Source organism: Nelumbo nucifera, chromosome 2 (assembly GCF_055504915.1).
Source record: "Nelumbo nucifera cultivar China Antique chromosome 2, China Antique-T2T, whole genome shotgun sequence".
In the NCBI taxonomy this organism is placed as follows: Eukaryota; Viridiplantae; Streptophyta; class Magnoliopsida; order Proteales; family Nelumbonaceae; genus Nelumbo; species Nelumbo nucifera.
The window spans coordinates 16,612,768-16,632,422 of NC_142650.1; the positions used below are offsets into that span (position 1 = coordinate 16,612,768).

At 36.3% G+C, this 19,655-nt stretch overlaps 1 protein-coding gene and 1 long non-coding RNA gene across 5 annotated transcripts; one reads left to right on the top strand and one right to left on the bottom strand.

Moving 5' to 3' along the window:
• Positions 1-6,098: 6,098 nt before the first annotated feature.
• Positions 6,099-15,843, bottom strand: LOC104597022 (protein GRAVITROPIC IN THE LIGHT 1-like). 4 transcript variants are annotated; one of them, XM_010258399.3, is made up of 4 exons: positions 15,638-15,843; positions 7,963-8,094; positions 7,156-7,826; positions 6,099-6,980 (listed from the first exon to the last, which is right to left on the bottom strand). In XM_010258399.3, exons 1-4 carry the CDS (start codon positions 15,688-15,690, stop codon positions 6,214-6,216), a joined length of 1,623 nt encoding a protein of 540 aa, XP_010256701.2. In that variant the 5' UTR covers positions 15,691-15,843; the 3' UTR covers positions 6,099-6,213. The 4 variants fall into 4 exon arrangements, with proteins under 4 accessions (XP_010256701.2, XP_010256702.2, XP_010256700.2 ...); XM_010258400.3 differs by lacking the exon at positions 15,638-15,843 and adding an exon at positions 11,995-12,134; XM_010258398.3 differs by lacking the exon at positions 15,638-15,843 and adding an exon at positions 11,637-11,780.
• LOC148801954 (uncharacterized) lies at positions 11,723-12,499 on the top strand. Its single transcript, XR_016082841.1, has 2 exons — positions 11,723-11,842; positions 12,014-12,499. It is a non-coding gene; the product is annotated as an uncharacterized LOC148801954 (long non-coding RNA).
• Positions 15,844-19,655: the final 3,812 nt, after the last annotated feature.

Here is a 19,655-nt window from a genome sequence, read left to right on the forward strand (position 1 = left end):
TGTTCTAACGGCAAGGTTAGGGGTGTTAGTCTTCAATTTCCTTTTTTTGATATGTTAAAAATAAAAAAAAAGGGTGGAGATAAAATAGAAAAATTGACTGCCTAGTCGAACCAGGAAAGAGGCTAAACGAAAAAAGGAAACTTCAGCCTTTTCAAATCCACACGCTATTAACAACCAATTTTTAGTAAAGTGAGAAGTGTTTCTTCTTTGGGCGGCATTGAGAGAAGAGATTTGCTAAGAAACCGTAAAGAGTGAATTTTGGGCAGCATTAACAAGAAATCTGCAGGAGTCTTGTTTGAATAGTACACAGTGACGAATCACAGGTAACTTCCCACTAAAATTATGACATCTCATTTCGTATACATCTCTGCTTCAACCCCACCGAACCACTTCTATAGGTAACTGCACTAAATCTCTGTTACTGTGATAAACAGTTTAGAGAAAATTTTGTCCATATTCTTAACCATTTGATGGGACATGTTTAGAGATTTATCAATAGCAACGTTTTAAAAAACGACCCGAAAATGGAACTTTTCTGGGCATTAGTTTATAGGTCGATAATTCGACAGTCTAACTCAAACGAATGGTCCATTTGACAAACAAAATAAAAAATAAAAAAACGATCAAAAAGCATTGAAAGGGTCGACGGTTCAATCACTTGGGTCAATGGGTTATTGACTTTTTCTACGGTTTTGACAAAAAACTAGGTTTGAGGTAAAGCAGAACCGATTGCTTGGACGGTTCCCGAGCTGAACGGTCCGACCATCGGAGTCAACAACGGTTCAAAAACCTTGGTCAATAGTAACTATGTTGCAAAGCATCCATGCTCTTAATTGTCAAAGAAATCTTTGTTTGTTCCATGCATGTCTCTCTATCACTGTTAAAACCATGGTTTTTAAAATCGAACTAGTGATCAAACCGGTCAGGGGTCCGATTACCAATTCGAACGGTCCGACCATTCGACCTGATCAATTGGCCCGTTTTGACAAAAAAATAAAAAAATAAAAAATTTGAAAAATGGTCAAAACCATTCAAACGGTTTGAACAGTTTGAACGGTTAATCAGCCGATTCAGCAGTTTAATGACCAAAATCAACCGTTTTGGAGAAAAACGAAACCAATTAGATGATTGGTTCCCAGTTTTCCGGTCCGATTTTGAAAACCATTGTTAAAACATCCAATGCTCTTAAACTGTGCATTGAAAAAACATTGCTTTGTAACGATCATTTAATGGATGATAAACTGGGTCATCATGAATCATATAACAGTTCACTCAAGTAGATTAAGTTATATGCTAGTCAACCATGTTAGCCTTCAAAAAACAATAGCACTGGTAAAACAAAAGAAAAAGAAAAGAAAATTTGAAATTGGTAATCAAACTTGTTGCTAACAAGACAAATACTCTTGCAAACTGAATAAAAAAATACAGTTTTACCATTTTTTCTTAGATTCTACCGATTAAAACCAAAATAAATGCTATAATGCATTGTAAAAAGAAAATACTTTAATGTGAATCATTGTTTATGTGTTTGACTTCTTTGGTGGGTCCGCATTGCTAGTTTCCGCACTGTGTGTAATCCCCAAGAGAAACTCAACCTGAAAGCCAAAAGTTAATAAAATCAACTTATAAAAAAAAAAAAAACTTTTATCAATCAACTTATGAAAACAAACCTTTGGATCGTCATTTCCAACTTCCAAATTGCTAGAGGTCGTTACTTGTGGATATTCTACAATCCCTGCTAATCCCTGTCAAATAAAATTACGTTATTACACTCATGACTAGAAACTAAAAAATAATTCTTTGAGAAAATAGAAGGTTTGACCTGACTCGTATGAGAGTAGCCATGTGTAGAATTTTTAAAAATATTGTTTGATAATTGTGCCTATAAAAACACATATCAATGAATAATTAAATAGAGTGGTTTTAAAAAATAATCATGTACACGGCTCATTGAGACTGATCATGCATGCAATAATTCGATAAATTACCGAAAATTAATTTCAGTAAATTCATTTTTCTTAATTTTGGTAAATTAATAATTTACCAAAAATTACTAATAAATTTTCGTAATTACCAAGCAAAACTTTTAATAATTTATCAACTTTGTTAAATTCATTTAGAGGTAATTACTTTATGTAAATTATTTTTGGTAAATTTCATAATGGATTTTGATAAATTAATTTTGGTTGATTTAATTTGATAACTTGATTTTGTAAGTTTTGTTAAATTTTGATATATTCCCCAAAAAACCATTTAACTAAATTAATTTTTATTTATTTTGGTAAATTAACTAGATTTTATTTTCTAATTTATGAATGAACAATTTTGAGGATTTTGGGATATTATTAACTTATTAATTTTGGTAATTTTGTAATTATTAATTTATGAAAGTGAAGTAATTTTGGTAGTTTTTGTACTTTAAATTTGGTAACTTTGGTGATTACTTTTGTTATGTCAAAAAATAAATTTATTATTCATTCTGATATATTAAAATTGGTAATTTTGTATATTCATTTTCCTAAAAATTTTATTTTTTGGTAAGTAAATTTTGGTAATGTTGGTGATTTATAGGAATTTAATTATTGTAATTTTGGTTATTTGGGAAATCAATGTTGGTAATTTAGGTAAATTAGTTTTGTATTTGTTTAAGTTTGGTATATTCCAAACAATATATTTCACTAAATTAATTTTGGTTGTTTTGGTAAAATAACAATTAGCTTTTTCTAATTTATGAATGAATAATTTTTGTAGGTTTATTAAGTATTAATTGATTAATTTTGGTAATTTTGTATATTAATTTTCTTAAAATTTTTAATTTGTGGTAAATAAAATTTGGGAATGTTGGTACTTTTTCGTAATTTAACTATTGTAATTTTATTTGTTTTAGAGATTTAGGTAATCAATTTTCATAATTTTGGTTATTTAGGTGAATCTAATGAAATTGATTGCTCTCATTACAACTTATTTTTTATTTAAAGTTGATAAGAGACCTACCACACCATCCATTTTGCATTTAAAATCATTAAAATTATCAAATTATTTAAATAAAGTATATCAATGAACTAAAGATGTGATATGCCCAAATTTCATATGGTTTCATTTACTTCAAAAATTTTTTGACAAGGTTCATGCATCGCAGGGTCCCGCTAAAATCTAATAGGGTAAATTTTTTAAACTATCCGTATGGTTTTGTTAATTAACTAAGTGTATCCTTACTGTTTTTAACAATTGTCTAACTCTACCTTTATCGTTAGCGTATGTTAATATTTCACCAAAACCCGAACACACGTGACCGTTTAAAATTTTTTAAAATCCAATGTTACCCTCATCCCCTTCCTCCTCCCACCTCTCTTTGTCTTCCCTCTATCATCTCCATCAATACTAGATTGACATCAGTTTCGAACCTTGCAAATCATGGCCTGACTCCAAGCTCTCTTCGATCCAACAATGGAAGCCATTGATGCGTAAGCAGCGCCACCGGAGAGATCAACGGAAGCGGAGTTCATGCCGAACGGGATTTGACTTGCGTTCACGCCAATCTCAATATTTCGCTCAAAATCCAACCGCTGAAGCCCGCTGGCAGAAGAATGGAGGTCGTCCATTCAGATCTGAACCAAAATCTGAAATGTGGAGATCGTTCACATAGAGAGGAAAGGGAGGATGAATAGTCCCCTTTCATCGGCTATGAGATTTAGAGAGGGCAAACTGAAAATGAATTCAAAGAGATAACGGTGATCGTCGTTGCTACTGCCCGCGATTTCTTCAACCTGTAGGTCACCTCCTTGTATTGTTTCTGATCTGAACCCAGATCTAAGATTGGTTCATTTTTCTCCTCAAGGTAGGTGGCTTGTGCAGTGGAGGAGAAGGCAAGTGGCAATTTCTTCAACCGCCGCTACAAGCTCTCTCTTCCGGTCTCTGTCACTATTAAACCAACAGTGACTTGAAATGATCGGGACCCAACCAGCGGTGACCTGTGATAATTCTAGTAGTACAAGCAGAAGTCTCTGAGACGCCAGATGTCTCCTTCGTCTCCATTTTTTTCCCAGGCATTCCTCAAAACTCCCCCACCAAAAGAGAACAAAACTTGGATTTTATGAATCTCTCAGTTTTCAACAACGAGGTTGAAGCTCGGGATCTAAATCGAATGTTATAAAATAGAAAGAGAGAATTGACATAGAACTCTTTTAAGCAAAAATCATGAGATTCAAACCAAACAAAAAAAAAAAATCAGGAGCATTAGTTGAATAGAAGATGAACTAACCAATTTTGCAGCCGCTTGAGACAAAAAGGGAAAAACCTTATCAAATCTGGAAATTCAGACAAAGATTTAAAGATTTCAAATAAAAAGGAATAAAAGAACCTTTTTGACCTAATTTCGTTGGACAACAAATGTAAACCCTTTCAAGTTCAAGAGAAATTTAAATGAAGAATTCAACACACAAGAAGAAGCCAATCGGATTGGAGAGAGAGAGGTTGGTATCGGTAGCAAGAGAATCAGAGTTCTAATCAGAGAGAGGGAGAGAGAGAGGAAATGAGTTCAGACAAACTTGTACAACTAGAATCCTCCAGCTGTACTCACTCCCTATTCCGGTATAATCAGCATTGCACAAGGAAGACGGTCGAACAAACTTGTTTCATTGGATAAGATTGGTAACAGTGATGCTTTGATCCATCGCACCATAATGCAAGTTGATTCCTATCAAGCAGTTCTCCTTGAATCATATGACTCCTAGAACGACTCCTTGACCTTGCCCTTGAACAGATACTTCGAGGGAGACTAGTTGCCCCTGCTGTAAGGTGAATGGGAGTGGGAATACCTTGATCATTTGGAGCATGACATCATAGCGCAGAATCAAACAATTTAGTTTTAGCCCCAAAAGAGATAGCTTCTCCGGAGGAGAAGAAGGGACGCAACGGTGGCAACAGTGAAGAGAGAATGAGAGAACTGTTTGGATTTAATAAAAGGGTTTAACCCTTTGATTAGTATTTAATTGTAGTAGTAGGAGTAATGTTAGACAATAATCAAATAATAAAGGTATATTTAGTCAATTAACTAAACTATAAGGATAATTTAAGAAATTTACCCAATCTAATATAATCTTATCAAAACGAAAGAGTGAACATAACCATTGATAGTGATCAAGATAACTCTTTTTGGAAAGCGTCAATTGCAGGGCTGTTGAAATTGAACGTGGATGGGAGCTTTTTGTGTCGAGGAAATTCTGGTTGGTACAGTGCTTAGAAATGATGAAGGAAAGGTTATTACTGTTATTTTTGAAAGGTCAACGGCCTCATCTCCCATTCAAGCGGAAGCAATGGCGATCCTTAACAGCCTTGAAATTTTGAGTATGTATAAAAAAGAGGAAATATCAGTGGAATCTGACTGCCAAATTCTGGTGCAGGTTTTGAAATGGCTATGGATGCAAACTTTCTATGCATAAACATTAACTTATTGACTGAGGGCTTTTCTATATCCTTTAATCATGTTAATAGAAGTTGTAATTCTGTCGCTCATATGCTAGCTAAAAAGGATCTACAGGAGTCTGCGGTTTTTGTGCAGGACCCCCCTGAATGAGTCCTAGATATGGCCAAAGCAGACTTAAATAGAACTTAATTGGATAATGTTTTTGTACTCTGTTATTTGCTTTCTTTTGAATATAATCTTGCTCGCTTTTACCAAAAAAAAAAAAAAAAGCATGACCATCGATAACAATATGCTCCATTACTGAAGCGGGAAAAATAAAACAATATGCTCCATTATATGGTACCAAAAACGATTGTGTATAAAAACTAGTAGGTTGGAATTTGGATGCTTACTTCATCCGGACTAAAATATATGCCCATGGCTGCAGCTGCAGATCAATGGATGGAATCACATCTCTCTCGTAGAGTCTCTCAACGTCAACTCACACCAAATTTTGGTTATTTGTTTACTTTTTTTGTAATTATGTATACAATATATAAATATAAAATATTAAAAATTTTATATAATTATATATGATTTTTATGTATATATAATTAAGTATATTAAATATATACATAAAACAATATTTTTTATTGAAATCGAATTTTAATCGGATAAATGATATTGAATCGGGTAGAGGGTTGATAACTTGGTTCATTTATATTAATCAACACGTGTCCCGTTGCTATTACACACTGCAACTCCATCACCCCAAGCCCCAAGGTCCGAACTCCGTAAGTCCCAATTCCCTAAGCCCTCTGGACGAGGTAAACCCTGGCCTTGATAACCGAACCATTGCCAAGCTCGAACCCAGGACTAACCGGAAATCCCACTACTGAACCCACTGGCACACCGCCAGAAAATTTGATGACACTCTCCATGTACTGAGGGTGAAACTCTGTTCCTCCGGTTGCCTGAAAATGACACGGCGCCGGCTTGAGTGCGAAAGCCAGCAAGTGCAGCAGCCAAACCGCCTTCGCCAGGCTCAAAAACTCTCCATAGAACTCGGTCCTCGGGTGGTTTCCCGCCATAATTAGGCGTCTTTGCTCCAAGTCTCCGAAGAGAGATTCCTCCATCTTGGAGTGAACAATAGAGAGGTACTTCTTAGAGCAGAACTTGCCGAACTGGCAAGTAGGCAAGATCCCTAGGAGCTCGGCCGGGTCCATGGCTTTCATATCTCGAAACTGGGAGAAGCAGTCTCGTCGGAATTGCTCGGGGTTGAGAAGCGAGGAGAGGCTGCCATCCATGTAGAATGTCTCGTTGTCGAATCCATGGAAGATTTTCCTGCACACATAAGACTCCAGTACGTACTTAGCGTGATGAGCTCCAACAATAGCGCTTGTACGGTCTTCGATGGCGTTGGGGTTGGTGGCGGCTTCAATGGATCGCACGGCAGCGGCGATGTCCCAGTGAGCAGATCGCATGAACGAGAGAAGCAGAGCTGTGAAAGACTTGCAGGTTTCTTTGACCTGGTTCATCGTTTCTTCGAACAGTTCCGGTGCAGGCGTTTCCGCCACTGGATAATGGGTTACCGGCAGATGTGTGTCAGTCGTCGAGAGTCGAGACTCAATTTTCAGAATGACCATGTTGCCCTCGAGGGCAACTTAAAAGAAACGACCAGAAAAGGGGTTCTTTTCTCTTAAGGAATGATATTTGCGTAATTTTAAGAATAAAATGAGGGAAGAGTGTACCTTGACCTTGGCAGCAACTGACTTTCCTCTTGGAGTGGAACGAGTGAAACCTCCCTTTTTTACCACTATAAGTAGAAGTAGTAGTGACGTTGTGCAGCTTCTCCTTCAAGTTCTCTACCTCCACCTCTTTCGCTTTCACCTCTTTCTTAAGCTCATCTATCGCCGCTTCGTACGGCGCCACCGCGTCCCTCAGCGAGACCAGCCCCAGTGATTCTCCTTTTCCGGCTCCTATAAACCTCCTCCGGAACTTGTCTTTCAGAGAGACCAGTCGCCTCAACTCCGTCACCACCGCAATGTCGGCAGCACTCATCTTCTCCGAATCCCAAGGACAATGCGCCTCCTGCAAGCCAACATATGCCCTTTTCACCGCCGACACCACTTCGAATACCTCCCCCATTAACACCTCCATTTCCCTCACCTTCTCCACGCTTACCAGCTTATTCTTCTCTTCCCAAACCTTGTATTCCTCTTCTTCATCCCCGTATTCTTCGCCGAACTGTTGAACCTCGGCATCTTCATACTCGGTTCGATCTTCTAAGTCTTCTCTCGCATCACGCCCTCGTGAGAGTGGATACAACAAGCAAGAAGCCGTTACTCGTTGAATCAAATCGGAGAAATTGGAGACCCTAGTTGCCATTTCGAGTTTCTTTTTGACTTTGATCTCTTCGTTTCTGTGAAAAGAAAATTAAACGAAAAGAAGACGCATAAAATACAAAAATAATTTTATTCATTTTCAGTTAAAAACAGTAAGAGCCGATAGTATATACAATTCTGTAACTTAAGAAATTTGTAGAATGATTAACTGACCTTAGCTTGTGCTCAGATCGTAACGAGAATCTGGGTGGATTGTCCGTCGACTTCCTGTAAAAGGGAATTGCATGTAGAAGTTGCTGATATTTGATTTCCTTTTCGGTGTTCCTCCGATCGGCCTTCTTTTGCCTGAAAAAACAGAAAACCACCGTTAATTTGTATTGTCACCTTTATATTTATTGTATAAAAGGTCAGACTGTCCTCAACTGTCCGAGTCATGGTATTGACAAATCGCGGCAGAAAATTAACTTTTTGGTTGATCCCTAGGCCCGAGCACGTACCAGTTACAACGTAGGGATGCGATTTGAGCGGGCACACAGCCGCATTGACTGAATACAACACACATACATACCCAACTCGGAATAGTTTTGCATGGGTCGGACATGAACTTTTAGGCTCTAGGCTGGGTGGGTGGGATGGATTGAGCAAAAGTATTTGGACACCATTTCAAATTGAGATGGGCTTGGCTCGCTGTTTACGATAACGCAAGCCCGTCAGCCTCCGTGGGGAGCATTTTTTTTAGATTTTAAGACGAGGGAAAATTGGTTAATGGAATTTTGATTTTTATTGGATAAGAAATTTATATTTTTTTTTGCAAATTTATATAAAGATTAGGAAAATTTTATTTTTTAGGTATGCTCATCTCCTATTTTGAATTGGACCTTATTGGAAAAGCGCTTATTTTAAGCCGGAATTACACCAAATACACTTATATTTATACTTATGTGTTTGAGAAAAAAGTCCAAATTAACACTTCTTCAGGAAATAAGCCTATTTTGTATAAGTTCAAAACTTTGCTTTTTTTTTTTCAAAAGCACTTCTTCACTACTCCTAAGCACCTATTAGGACAAGTACTTAAAATAAGCACATTTTTACTCGATAAGCACTCCCAAATAAGGCTTAAGAACTTTATAATGATATTTTTGTATGCAATTTTTTTTTATTCTATTCCGAAGTAAAGATCAAATAAAAAGACCTTAAAATGTGACAAATGCTGGATGGGCCTACGCCTAAGGTCCAGGCCTTAGGGTTGGGCTTGGGTTAACCCCTTTTCCTGAATTGCACCGCTCCGTCAGAAATAGTTACTTGGCAAAATCTTATCACACTTCAAACATTTGAATCCGGATCACATTATAAAATAGTAATTTTATTTTTTCTATTGGCACCGCATTTCGACGTCTGGCCCAAACTCATCTCCGTAGTTAGGACAAGTTGGACAGTTTGAAACTGACAAGATAGTAAGGATATATAGACAAGGCAGATGTAAGCATGGACGTAGGTCCAGTTCCTGTCCTTGCGTGAAAAGTTAAAATACTTTAGCCCATGGGCCCATCCATTGGCGTTTTGCGTTGACAACAGAGGCCCCAAAGGACCCACCAGATATTCAGACATATATATTGACAAATAGAGTAGCTGTAGCATGTCCGTGCTAAATATACAGTACTGGATTAGGTTTAGGTTGGATGTATTTGAGGTGAAGGGAAAAAGAAGAGTCAATATTCAACAAATAGTGTTAGAACCAAAAAAAACAAGAAAGAAACAAAGGGGGAAAATAAACTATACATCAGATGGTCTAAAATAAATTTGCATGTTGATATGATATTTTGGACACATCGTACATGTGACATGCCTTTATCGATTTTTTCTGTCCAAAGAATTGGTATGAAGTATGAACCATGAATAATTTTGCATGATAACAAAAGTTGACACCTGTAAGAGGATAAGGCTACAACCTACTATAATAATATTAAGCCCCCATTTGGTTCGCAAGAATAGGGGTCTGGAATCGGAATGGGTTATTCTGATTCTAATTGTTTGGTTGGACGGAATTGGAATCTCATTCTCATTTTCTGTACTTTTTTTTGGGATTGAAATCTCATTCTTACTGATTTCAATTCTCATTTCCATTCTTATCTGAATCAAACAGTTAACAGATCATGGGAATAGGCCATTCTAATTCTGATTCCGAAGGATTTTGATTCCAATTCCGACTATAAACCAAACAGATCCTTAGTAGTTTTGAGATAGAGATGCTAAAGGCACAACCCGGACCCATGTCGCCTAACCTGAAAATTATATAATATTGAATTATTTTACAAATTACCCTTATTAATATTTATAATTATTACATATGGAGGAATTCAGATTTTATGAACCATCTTTGCAGTCCTATTGAGAACATCTCCGTATATGTTTTTTATTCATGGGAAGATATAGTTGTGAAGAGGGCGTTATTTTTCTGGATTTTGAGAGGGGGGAAAGTTGGTCAATAGGATTTTATTTTCCATTGACCAAGAATCCTATGTTCTTTTTTTAGATTTATGTGGGGACCAGGGAAAGTTTATTTTCTCCTATGTGGGTAAATAACTTTCTCACCTTAGGGGAAAGTTGCCAACACTTGAATGGGACAAAAATGCCCTTATAATAATAGATTTTTATGGCTAAAATGGCCATTGCCTTATTTACATGGAAAACAAAAAAACATAGATAAATACACTTACTTGGGTAACTCGTTCCTAGAAAACACTTGGATAAATGCATTTACCCAGTTAAATAACTTACCGAAAAACTAACAGGGCCTTAATATTTCAATGGAATCCTCATCCCTTGTAAAAAGGTTTTGTGAATTATATATTTTCCTTATGTTACATTTATTATGGTCTTAGAGAAAGTGAATTTCAAATGGCAAAATGAGTCTACCCCATTTGATGCCTTCTCGTCTATTTTCAATGTGACAAAAGTACCCTTAACATATGATATTGCCATCTCTCTTTTCTCCCTGTCTCTGCCCTAAAAATTGTTTTGATATGGTTTTTGTTTATTCAAATCGTACTCATATACTATACAGAATGGAATGAAGCTTATATTGCTGTCCATTGGTATGCCCAAATCCAATATTAAACTAAGCTGTCTAATATGAGAGTGCAATGAGTCAAGAGTATAAATTTGGATTTATGTTTATTTTAGACTTTACTTTTGTTTTGTTTATTTATAATGCAGGAGGTAAAATAAAGCACAAGGCAAAAGTAAATCCAGAAACAAAAGTGTACTAGAACTCGCACTCGATCGTCTTTTATACTCCCATCTCATGGGTTTGTATTAGTGCAAACAAGTGAAACTTAAAGCTGAATTTAAAAAGATTATAAATACAAATATATATAGTATAAATATATATAAAAATATAATATAATATAAAATACAAGGTTTTGCATTCTATATATTTGTATTAGTAATCTTTTATAAATAAGGCTTCATTTAGAAGGAGTATAAATATATATTGAGTGCAAAACCTTGTATTTTATATATATTTAAACAGAGCCTAAGTTTAAGATTTTTTTTCCTCGCTCAGTTTAAAAAGATTACAAATGTAAATATATACAATATAAATTCATACAAATAATACCAAATATAAGATTTTGCATTTATACTCCTTCCAAACTGAGCCTCTAAAATAATATTTTACAACATTAGATTATTTTACATACCCACAAGTAAAAAGGACGCGGAATTGCTATAAACACCGAAATAGTCCTAAAAAGTTTCACCCAAATGACAGAGAGGAATTTGGTGTATTAATACAGATAGTTAATCTGCATGCATCGGAATTGGGAAGTAGGAGAGAACGAAAAAAAAAAGAAGAAAAACAAAGCGTTTTGTTTGGTGGAACTAACCTCGACCTACCCAGATGTAGCTTGTCCATTTGAATACACAAAAAAGTTGGGATTTCCATGAATACTGAATTCTATCTCCACAGGTCCAGTAAGAGTCTCTCCATAGACGATCGATCTATCTCTCCCAGGAAAGTGGCTTAAGATATATATAGCAATTAGCAGGTGCTAAGCTATGAACATCTTAAGAGCGTCTATCGAAAGCTAAGGTAAGGAAACTATTATTCTACTAAGGCTGAGACTGCGTTTGGTAGAGGTGTAAAATTGAACCGGGGTAAACTTTATACCCCGGTTCGATTTTACAAGCATTTGGTAAATATGTAATTTTATTTTATTTTACATTTGGTAATAAATACATCACCTGCTTCGTATGGGAACAGAGGCAAAAACAGAACCAGTTCAGCAGAAGCTTCATCACCAGCTCCGCATGGTTTCAATCTTCGCCGGAAATGTATAACCCTCAACATCGTGATTTCAATCTTTGTTGGAACCCTTCTGTTTCTGCCATGGTTTCAATCTTCGTATGACCCTCCTTTCTCTCTCTCTCTCTCACAGACGATCAAGGCATCTAATCGTCCCATTGCCCATCGCCTATCTACCTCCGACAGTAAATTCCAGAAAAATCTGCTCAATCTCCTCCCTTCCCTTGTCTCCAATTGCTCCTGAAATGGCTTCTTCAATACTTGTACGCCAATGATTTTACACCGTTTTGCCAAACGCACGAGAGTGTAAAATATGTATTCAGCTGGTTTATTTTTTATCCTGATACATTTGAGCGTTTTTTATTTCTAGCGATGAAATATTGTATTTACACCTCTACCAAACGAAGCCTAACAAAATACAAGGACGTCGTCCATTCTCGAAAAGACCACACCATAGCTGTATATTTTGTTCTGTTCCTTTTGTTAGTTGGCAACAAAGGAAAACCATTCCGGATGGAACTGGATAGAGATCTTCTAGCTAAACCCAGAGTCTTTCTCTGAGGCTTTAGCGTGTAGAGTTCTTTTTAGAAGTGGGGATTGGGAAGGATCCAAGGAGAAAAGTCTGAAGGTAGTAGCTGAAAAGATCGGAAGGCATATACATTATTGATCGCCCAGAAAAAGAAAGATGGAGTGGAGATAGAGGCGGTTCGGGTTCTCACCAAATCAACGTTTTTTTGGCTCAAGCCCGAGTCAACCAATTCAACCGTCCGGTCTGATCTGATTTTCAAAACCATGGTTACAGTTCACTTTCAGGGATGCTCTTTAATTTTCGCGGTGGATAATAAAGCCACGTCACCCACATGACTAGAGTGTGGCTGATGGGCCATATTTTTGCCTAGCTTTTCTGATCTTAAGCTATGTAAGCCCATGGCTTGGCCTACTTACTATGGTCCATGGGCCTAAATTTAAACTGAGCAAGCAGCGTTGCCAATGCCCCTCCCAAGGGTCCAAGGATTCTTCTATAGATATTAGGGAATACAAATTAAGAAAATTAGGTTGCAACTGATTGATTTAGCTATGAAACTGTGTAATCTGTTTTTTGGTCAATAGAATTCCTTAGAACATATATAGGTGATAATTGTAGTTACTTAAAATTCCTCTTTCCCTTATCCACCCACTAAGAAAAAAGGCAAGAAAAAAGCCTATTATACAAGAGGCTTCCAAGTTGTTAATCACCATATCTCTTCTTCTAGTCATGAAAGAAGCAGGTCAAAAGAGATCATTACCCCAGAATTGAAGGAATTCCACAATAGAATTGTCCCTTTTGAGCTAAATGGTTGGAGATGGAGAATAAAATTTGAGGCCTGGGAGGAGAATTTCATGTGAATATATACATTTTTAAGGCATTGTGGTGCTGTGACAGGCGATTGATCAGGTTGAGGAAAACAGTAAGCCTACTAGAGTCACAACTATCCCTGTAAATCAGAAAAGAACCAGACAGAGGAAGGACTTTTCCAACATATCACAGAGCACCATTTAAGTTATAAATAAGTAAAATATTTTTTAAATATAGAAAATACACACTTTAGATTTGTAATTCTAATTAAAAAGATTAAAGACAAAAAGTTCTTGCTTGGAATCATGAAGCTTTTGAAAACATTTTTTCAAAAGATTCACAATATTGATGATCAGTTTTTTTTTTTATGGTAGGAGGAAATTTTCTGAAAACAAAAAATTCATATCAATTTGATAAGAATACAATCTTTTAAGCAAATGAGATAAAATTGGGAAAGCATTGAAAGAGAGGTCCATTGACCTTACCATGGAGACCCCCCCAATTACAAGTTTTATCGTGGGTCTCCACTTTTGGAGGGACAATAAGTGACCATCTCAGCTTTTAGGTCATCATGCTTATCAATAGGAACTGACGAGTCGATAGAAGTGCAATCACAACCCAATTAGGGAGGCTCTTACTCTCCTTTGATATTCAAATACACTGTCCTAGCAGCACATGGCTAAAATAGAAAATAATGGCATTAGATGTACTGCAGTAGTCCCATCAAGAAGTCACTTCAGCAACAAATCAAGTGCTTTGATTTAGTTGTTTTAGTGTAGGGCTACGTTAGTGTCGTAGCAAATATGGGCTGTTCAAATGGTATATCTTTTTTTTATTTATAAAACCGACAAATATTGAGTTAAGCACATGACCCAGTAGTGGAGATGGGAACTTGCCTCATCCATAAGAAGAAGGGGGTTTCTGCCCCTAGAAATCTTAGCTCCACCCCAACTGAAACTGTAAGCTCTCCAATCCAATTCAAGCTTGACCTGACCGTACCCGAGCTTTTGCATGGTTGGAGCCTGAGCTTTCAAGCTTCAGGCTGGGCTTAGGTTTGACCTAAACTTGGGTTGGACTTCAGTTGAGGCCTCAGGGAGTCCAAGCCCAGTCCAACCCAATTTGAATTTGTCCAAATACATACATAATATTTGTTGGTGAAATTTCAAACTTGTACATACTTTCAATCCATTCTATTCCTAAGGGCCAAACCCATCACTCGAGATCTCTTCTAAGGATCAATCTGTCACTTCAGATTTCCTATCCACAAACCCTTTCCACATCTTACCCACAAGACACTACCACCATGTATTAGTAACATCTCTTCATGAATAACAAGGGAGATATCCCAATGCAACGATGCACCTGTAGGTAGGGATGTGGGAAGAGTTTGTGGGCAGAAGATGTAAGGTTGCACGCAAACCTGTGGGCAGTGGGCTCTAATTTATCCACAAGGTGGCATGACGGCTAATTGGGATGAACAGTGTTTCGTACTAGAGATTACAAGCCCATGTTGCTTGACTACGGATGACGTACCCGCAAGGATACTTCGACAATGGAGGATAAATCCCACCTCTCTTATAAAATATGCTTCGCTCTTTTTGTTTGAGGTCCAGTTTCATATGCACTAGTACAAATCCATAGTATCCATCATAAGAAAAAAGTACAGATGCCACTGCAAATTCTTATTCAGTTTTGCTTTGCTTAGGTTTTATTTTACTCCATCCACATTGCAAATAAACAAAACAGAAACAGAGAAAAACCTGGAATGAATCAAAATTTTAACCCACTTCATTTACAATCACAAACTTTTGCACTAAAACAAATGAAATTGTAATCCAAACAAACTGAGGCTTTCCATGTTCCCCCTTCTCTTATGGAAGCATACGATGTTATTAATTGAATAATTGTGTGTGTGTGAGAGAGAGAGAGGGAGATCCTACATTCTTTGTGAATCAATTTGCCATGCAATGCAATCTCTAGAAGTGAAAAACAAATAAAAGAAAATAAGTCTTACCATGCTACCATCTCATCTACAGCTAGGGATGTCAAGCTAGAGGAGAGCTCAGCATAGCTTTTGCCCAATTTGGCTCCATCTCATGGTTCAAGAGTTGGTCTATCTTGAAAAGTAGGGCTCAGCTAGCTGATCCTCTGAAGCTGAGCGGCCCTATCACCTATGACAGCGTGACTACAGAAAGGGAAGAAGAAAACAGATAGATTAAACAAAGTTCAGTTCTGAGAAGACTCACGGGGATCTGTTGGGCTGCAGCTTCTCCATATTAATGCACATTCGAGGAAACATCTTCACCGATTTCAACGGTGTTCCGCAAAGGCAGAATCCACACAGCTATGATTTGGCTATCTTTTGCATCCACGAAACTCAAACCAAATGCCCGACGAGTCGACGACTGAACCTGGGAGAATTTAAAGATCCTCCGGGTTGTATTTGAGTTCACAACCGGCGATCAAAAAGCTGATTATCCGATATTTTGAGTTTAAAAGAATTGCTGTTGTGTCTGTATTTTATTGGAGGTGGCAAAAAGAGCAAATTACCATGTATTCTCACTGTATTTGGAGCCCAAAACCCAGAAGAAAAATCTGCTGCCACCGCATGCGACTCCAAATGAAATTCGAACACACCGGTGTTTTTACTTTTAAATGCAAAAGTAATTGATGTGATGCCTTCAATTTATTTAAGATGGTGGTGTATTCATAAATCATTGGGGTCGCACATGCGACCACGGTTGCAGCAGATTTGATCTTATGCATATGAAAGATTAGGATAATAACTTGCCACATGTCAAGTTTGGAAACCCTGATGCCTTAGGGTATGTTTGGTACCATTGCCGTTCCCAGCTGAAACCCTATCACGTTAGTGCCGCTTAGGCGTTTTGAATTGCAATGGGAATTTTTTATTTGATTGAGACTGTTTTAACTCCAAACAGTTATAAAACGTTTTGTCTGAAAATAACAACAGGGGCGTTGGAGGAAATTATGTCAAATTGATGTTTCCCCCAACAGCCATTGCATCTCACAATGTTTTAGCTCATATGGCACTTACCTGTCATCCAATGTGGCATGGTGATGAATTGATACGGTGCATCACAAATCATACAACACTCTAAGCAAAGCTAATATAATCTCAGAAGACTTCACTGTATAAGCTCCACTGTCTTCTTCTTCTTGAAGCAGCTTGAAACTCTTGACAACACATTTATAGACATAACACCCCTGTACATTGGAGAAAAATAAAATCTGATGAAATCGTGGATTTCATCATGCTGTTGAGACTATAAACATTAAATATTAACCAAATGGGTTGGACTATGATATACAAATGGGTTGGACTATGATTTCTGACTCACCAATAAACTGGAATCATAAACGTGATAGCCAATAAGGTGCTATTTATCAAAATTCATGAGTAGGTTTTGAATGGTCAGAACTCTTTCTATATCATATCTTTTTTGCATCATAGATTTTACCTAACCAAATAGGTTTTTCCTTTAACCATTGAAACTTGCACCACCCACACTACTCAAAACGTTGCAGCCTGAAATGACAATGATACCAAACACAACCTTAGTTGCAACCCCAATGAAACATTAACACGCTAAGGATGAAAATAAACTCAAAATCATGTTATCTGCTTTTTTTTTTTTTTTTTTAATTTTCAGCGGTGGTGTGTGGTGTTTCATAGGAATTCATAGCAGATGCATTCTAAGAAATGTCTTTTGGTTTTGTGAAATCAGATTTTATCCTCACAAAACCATTCTCACACCATCCTAACAGTCCCTTATTGCAGCAGTGCATTTGAAATATCTCTCCATAAATAAAAGCATAGAAGGAATAAAATGTCCCGAATGCATAGTTACAAAAGGCGGTGAGGACGGTTATGGGAGGACCAAGTCCAAACTCTGGTTTTGTGTTCAAATATGTGGCATCCACACTCCATCTCGACAAGAACCCCCAATGAAACATGAACACATCGAATCCCCACAGGTCGCGCCCCACACCACATCAATCCTGTGTATTAGGAACATCATTCTAAATTTTCATAATATTTGATGAATACCAAGAGAGAAGTTCAAACTTTGATAAATAATGATTCAATACAAAAATAAATAAAGTAAGGTGATTAAATAGATTACTTTTACTTTTTATACTTCAAGTGAAGAAGTTTTAACTGATGAAATGTATATCAAATCCTAAATGAAAGATTTCAATATTACCATGAATTCAATGACTAGAAAACAAATTATATGAATATTAAGTCTACTTGATAAATTAAAATATTTGCATATTGGTAACTAATTTTTAGCAACTTAGAACATATACATCATTTTCTTAAAGCAAATTAAGGTTGTCTAAATTCAGGGTGTGTGTGTGTGAGAGAGAGAGTTCATTAGTTTATTTTTACCATTTCATTGGGGGAAGAAGTCATCAAAGTAAGCTTTTTTAATTGATATATCTTTTATATGAGGGACTTTGGAAGAGAACACTTCAATTTATTGAATATATATGTTAACAATTAGGTTATAGGAGATAATTTGTTACTTTGTATAAAGTTTAGGAGAGAAAATGAAATTTACATTCACTGTTAACTTGTTTCACCAATGCATTTAAGAGCAAAAGTGTCATTAAAATAAGCTTTGAATGGGATAAGCTTGTCTAGGAGAATATTGAAAATATGTCAATTTGATGAGTACAAATGTAAATAGTTAAAAGTACAGGGGGAGGATAGGCAAAATTCAAGGAAGCCAACAAAAATTGTTCATTTTTAATTCAAAAAATAAAATATATGTAGAGCTGGATGGTTCCCACTCTAGCTCTCAAATTGCACTGTTTTCTAATTCAAGTTAGAAATAGTTCATATCCTTCAATAAATAAAATTTAATTTAAGTTTCATAGCTCAAATAAAATAATATAAAGAATTTCAGTGAATTAGCCATTTTTCTAGATGCACGCATAAGAAGAATTATCTGTTAGAAGGTCAAGGGATAAATTAAAAAGGATAATTGGGTAAGAGTAGTAAAAAATTATTTAAGCGCTAATAATTTAATAATGGATGTAACATTAAACAGAACAGAGGGGCAAAATAGGAGTGAAATCTGAATATGTCAAAATACTTGTGTATTTTCATGTAGTTAGGGGTCACTCACTGGTATTTAAAATACATAATTTGCTAATAAACTGGTTAGTGAGTTCTTTGGTTAGTTGTAAGAGAGACTTGGGATCAAATCCCGTTGCTACCACTTCTAAGGCTCAGTTTGAAAAGAGTACAAATGTAAATATGTACAGCGCAAAATCTTGTATTTTATATTATTTTGTATATATTTGTACTGTATATTTGTATTTATACTCTTTCCAAACTGAGCTTAAGGGTGGATTTGTAGTTATAATCAGAAGTTCAAGACTCTAAATAGGCCAATAAGGTCTGCCCATTTTTCTTCATTTGAGTACTTTTGCACGGCATATATATGGGCATATACAAAATTTTTCTTAATTTTTTTTCTTTCACTTATTAATATTTTCTACATTTTTAAGGGGTCAGTTGACAAGCAAAACTCCACCCATACCTTATGCTGAAATTTAATTTATTAAAATAGGATAATGAGGATTGAACACTAGAGACAAAGTTAAATAGATTCAAATACCATCTCAATAAACTATTCAACCTAAAAGCTTAAACAGTTAAATGAGGTCCCTCTATAGGTTTTTATTCTCTAACATGACACAGCTTTCAACCTACTTCATCTCAAAGTAGGTTGGTTTCAAGTCAAGCAATTTTACTTCTGTTCTGATCATACACTTTTTTGATCAACCAAAAATCTTCTATATATTTTCTTCTCTAATAATTGTGCAAGGTATGCCTTCAGTGGCATGTGGGAAACTTCTTTAATGTGTTTATGTGTCCCATGGTGGTCTCCACGATTTGATGGAATTTGGCTTAGAGAGGGCAAGAACAGGTGGATTGAAAACTAGAATTAGAGAAAGAACAGAAATACTGGTGCTCATTTATCGTTCATTATCTGTGTGTGGTGGATGAGGCCTTCGACCTTTTCACCTAAAGTTTTGGCTCAAATATTTGTTCAATTCTTCTAATAGAGAATAAATCATGTTATGATCAACAATGACCAATGGCACCCAAAAACTTATGTCTGGATCCAGATTGAGGCTCTTGTCATGCATGTCTGATTCAGTGTGACTGCTGTTTCTAGTCTATTATTTTTTTGGTTCAATGTGCAGAGAATGGAAACCTTCGAC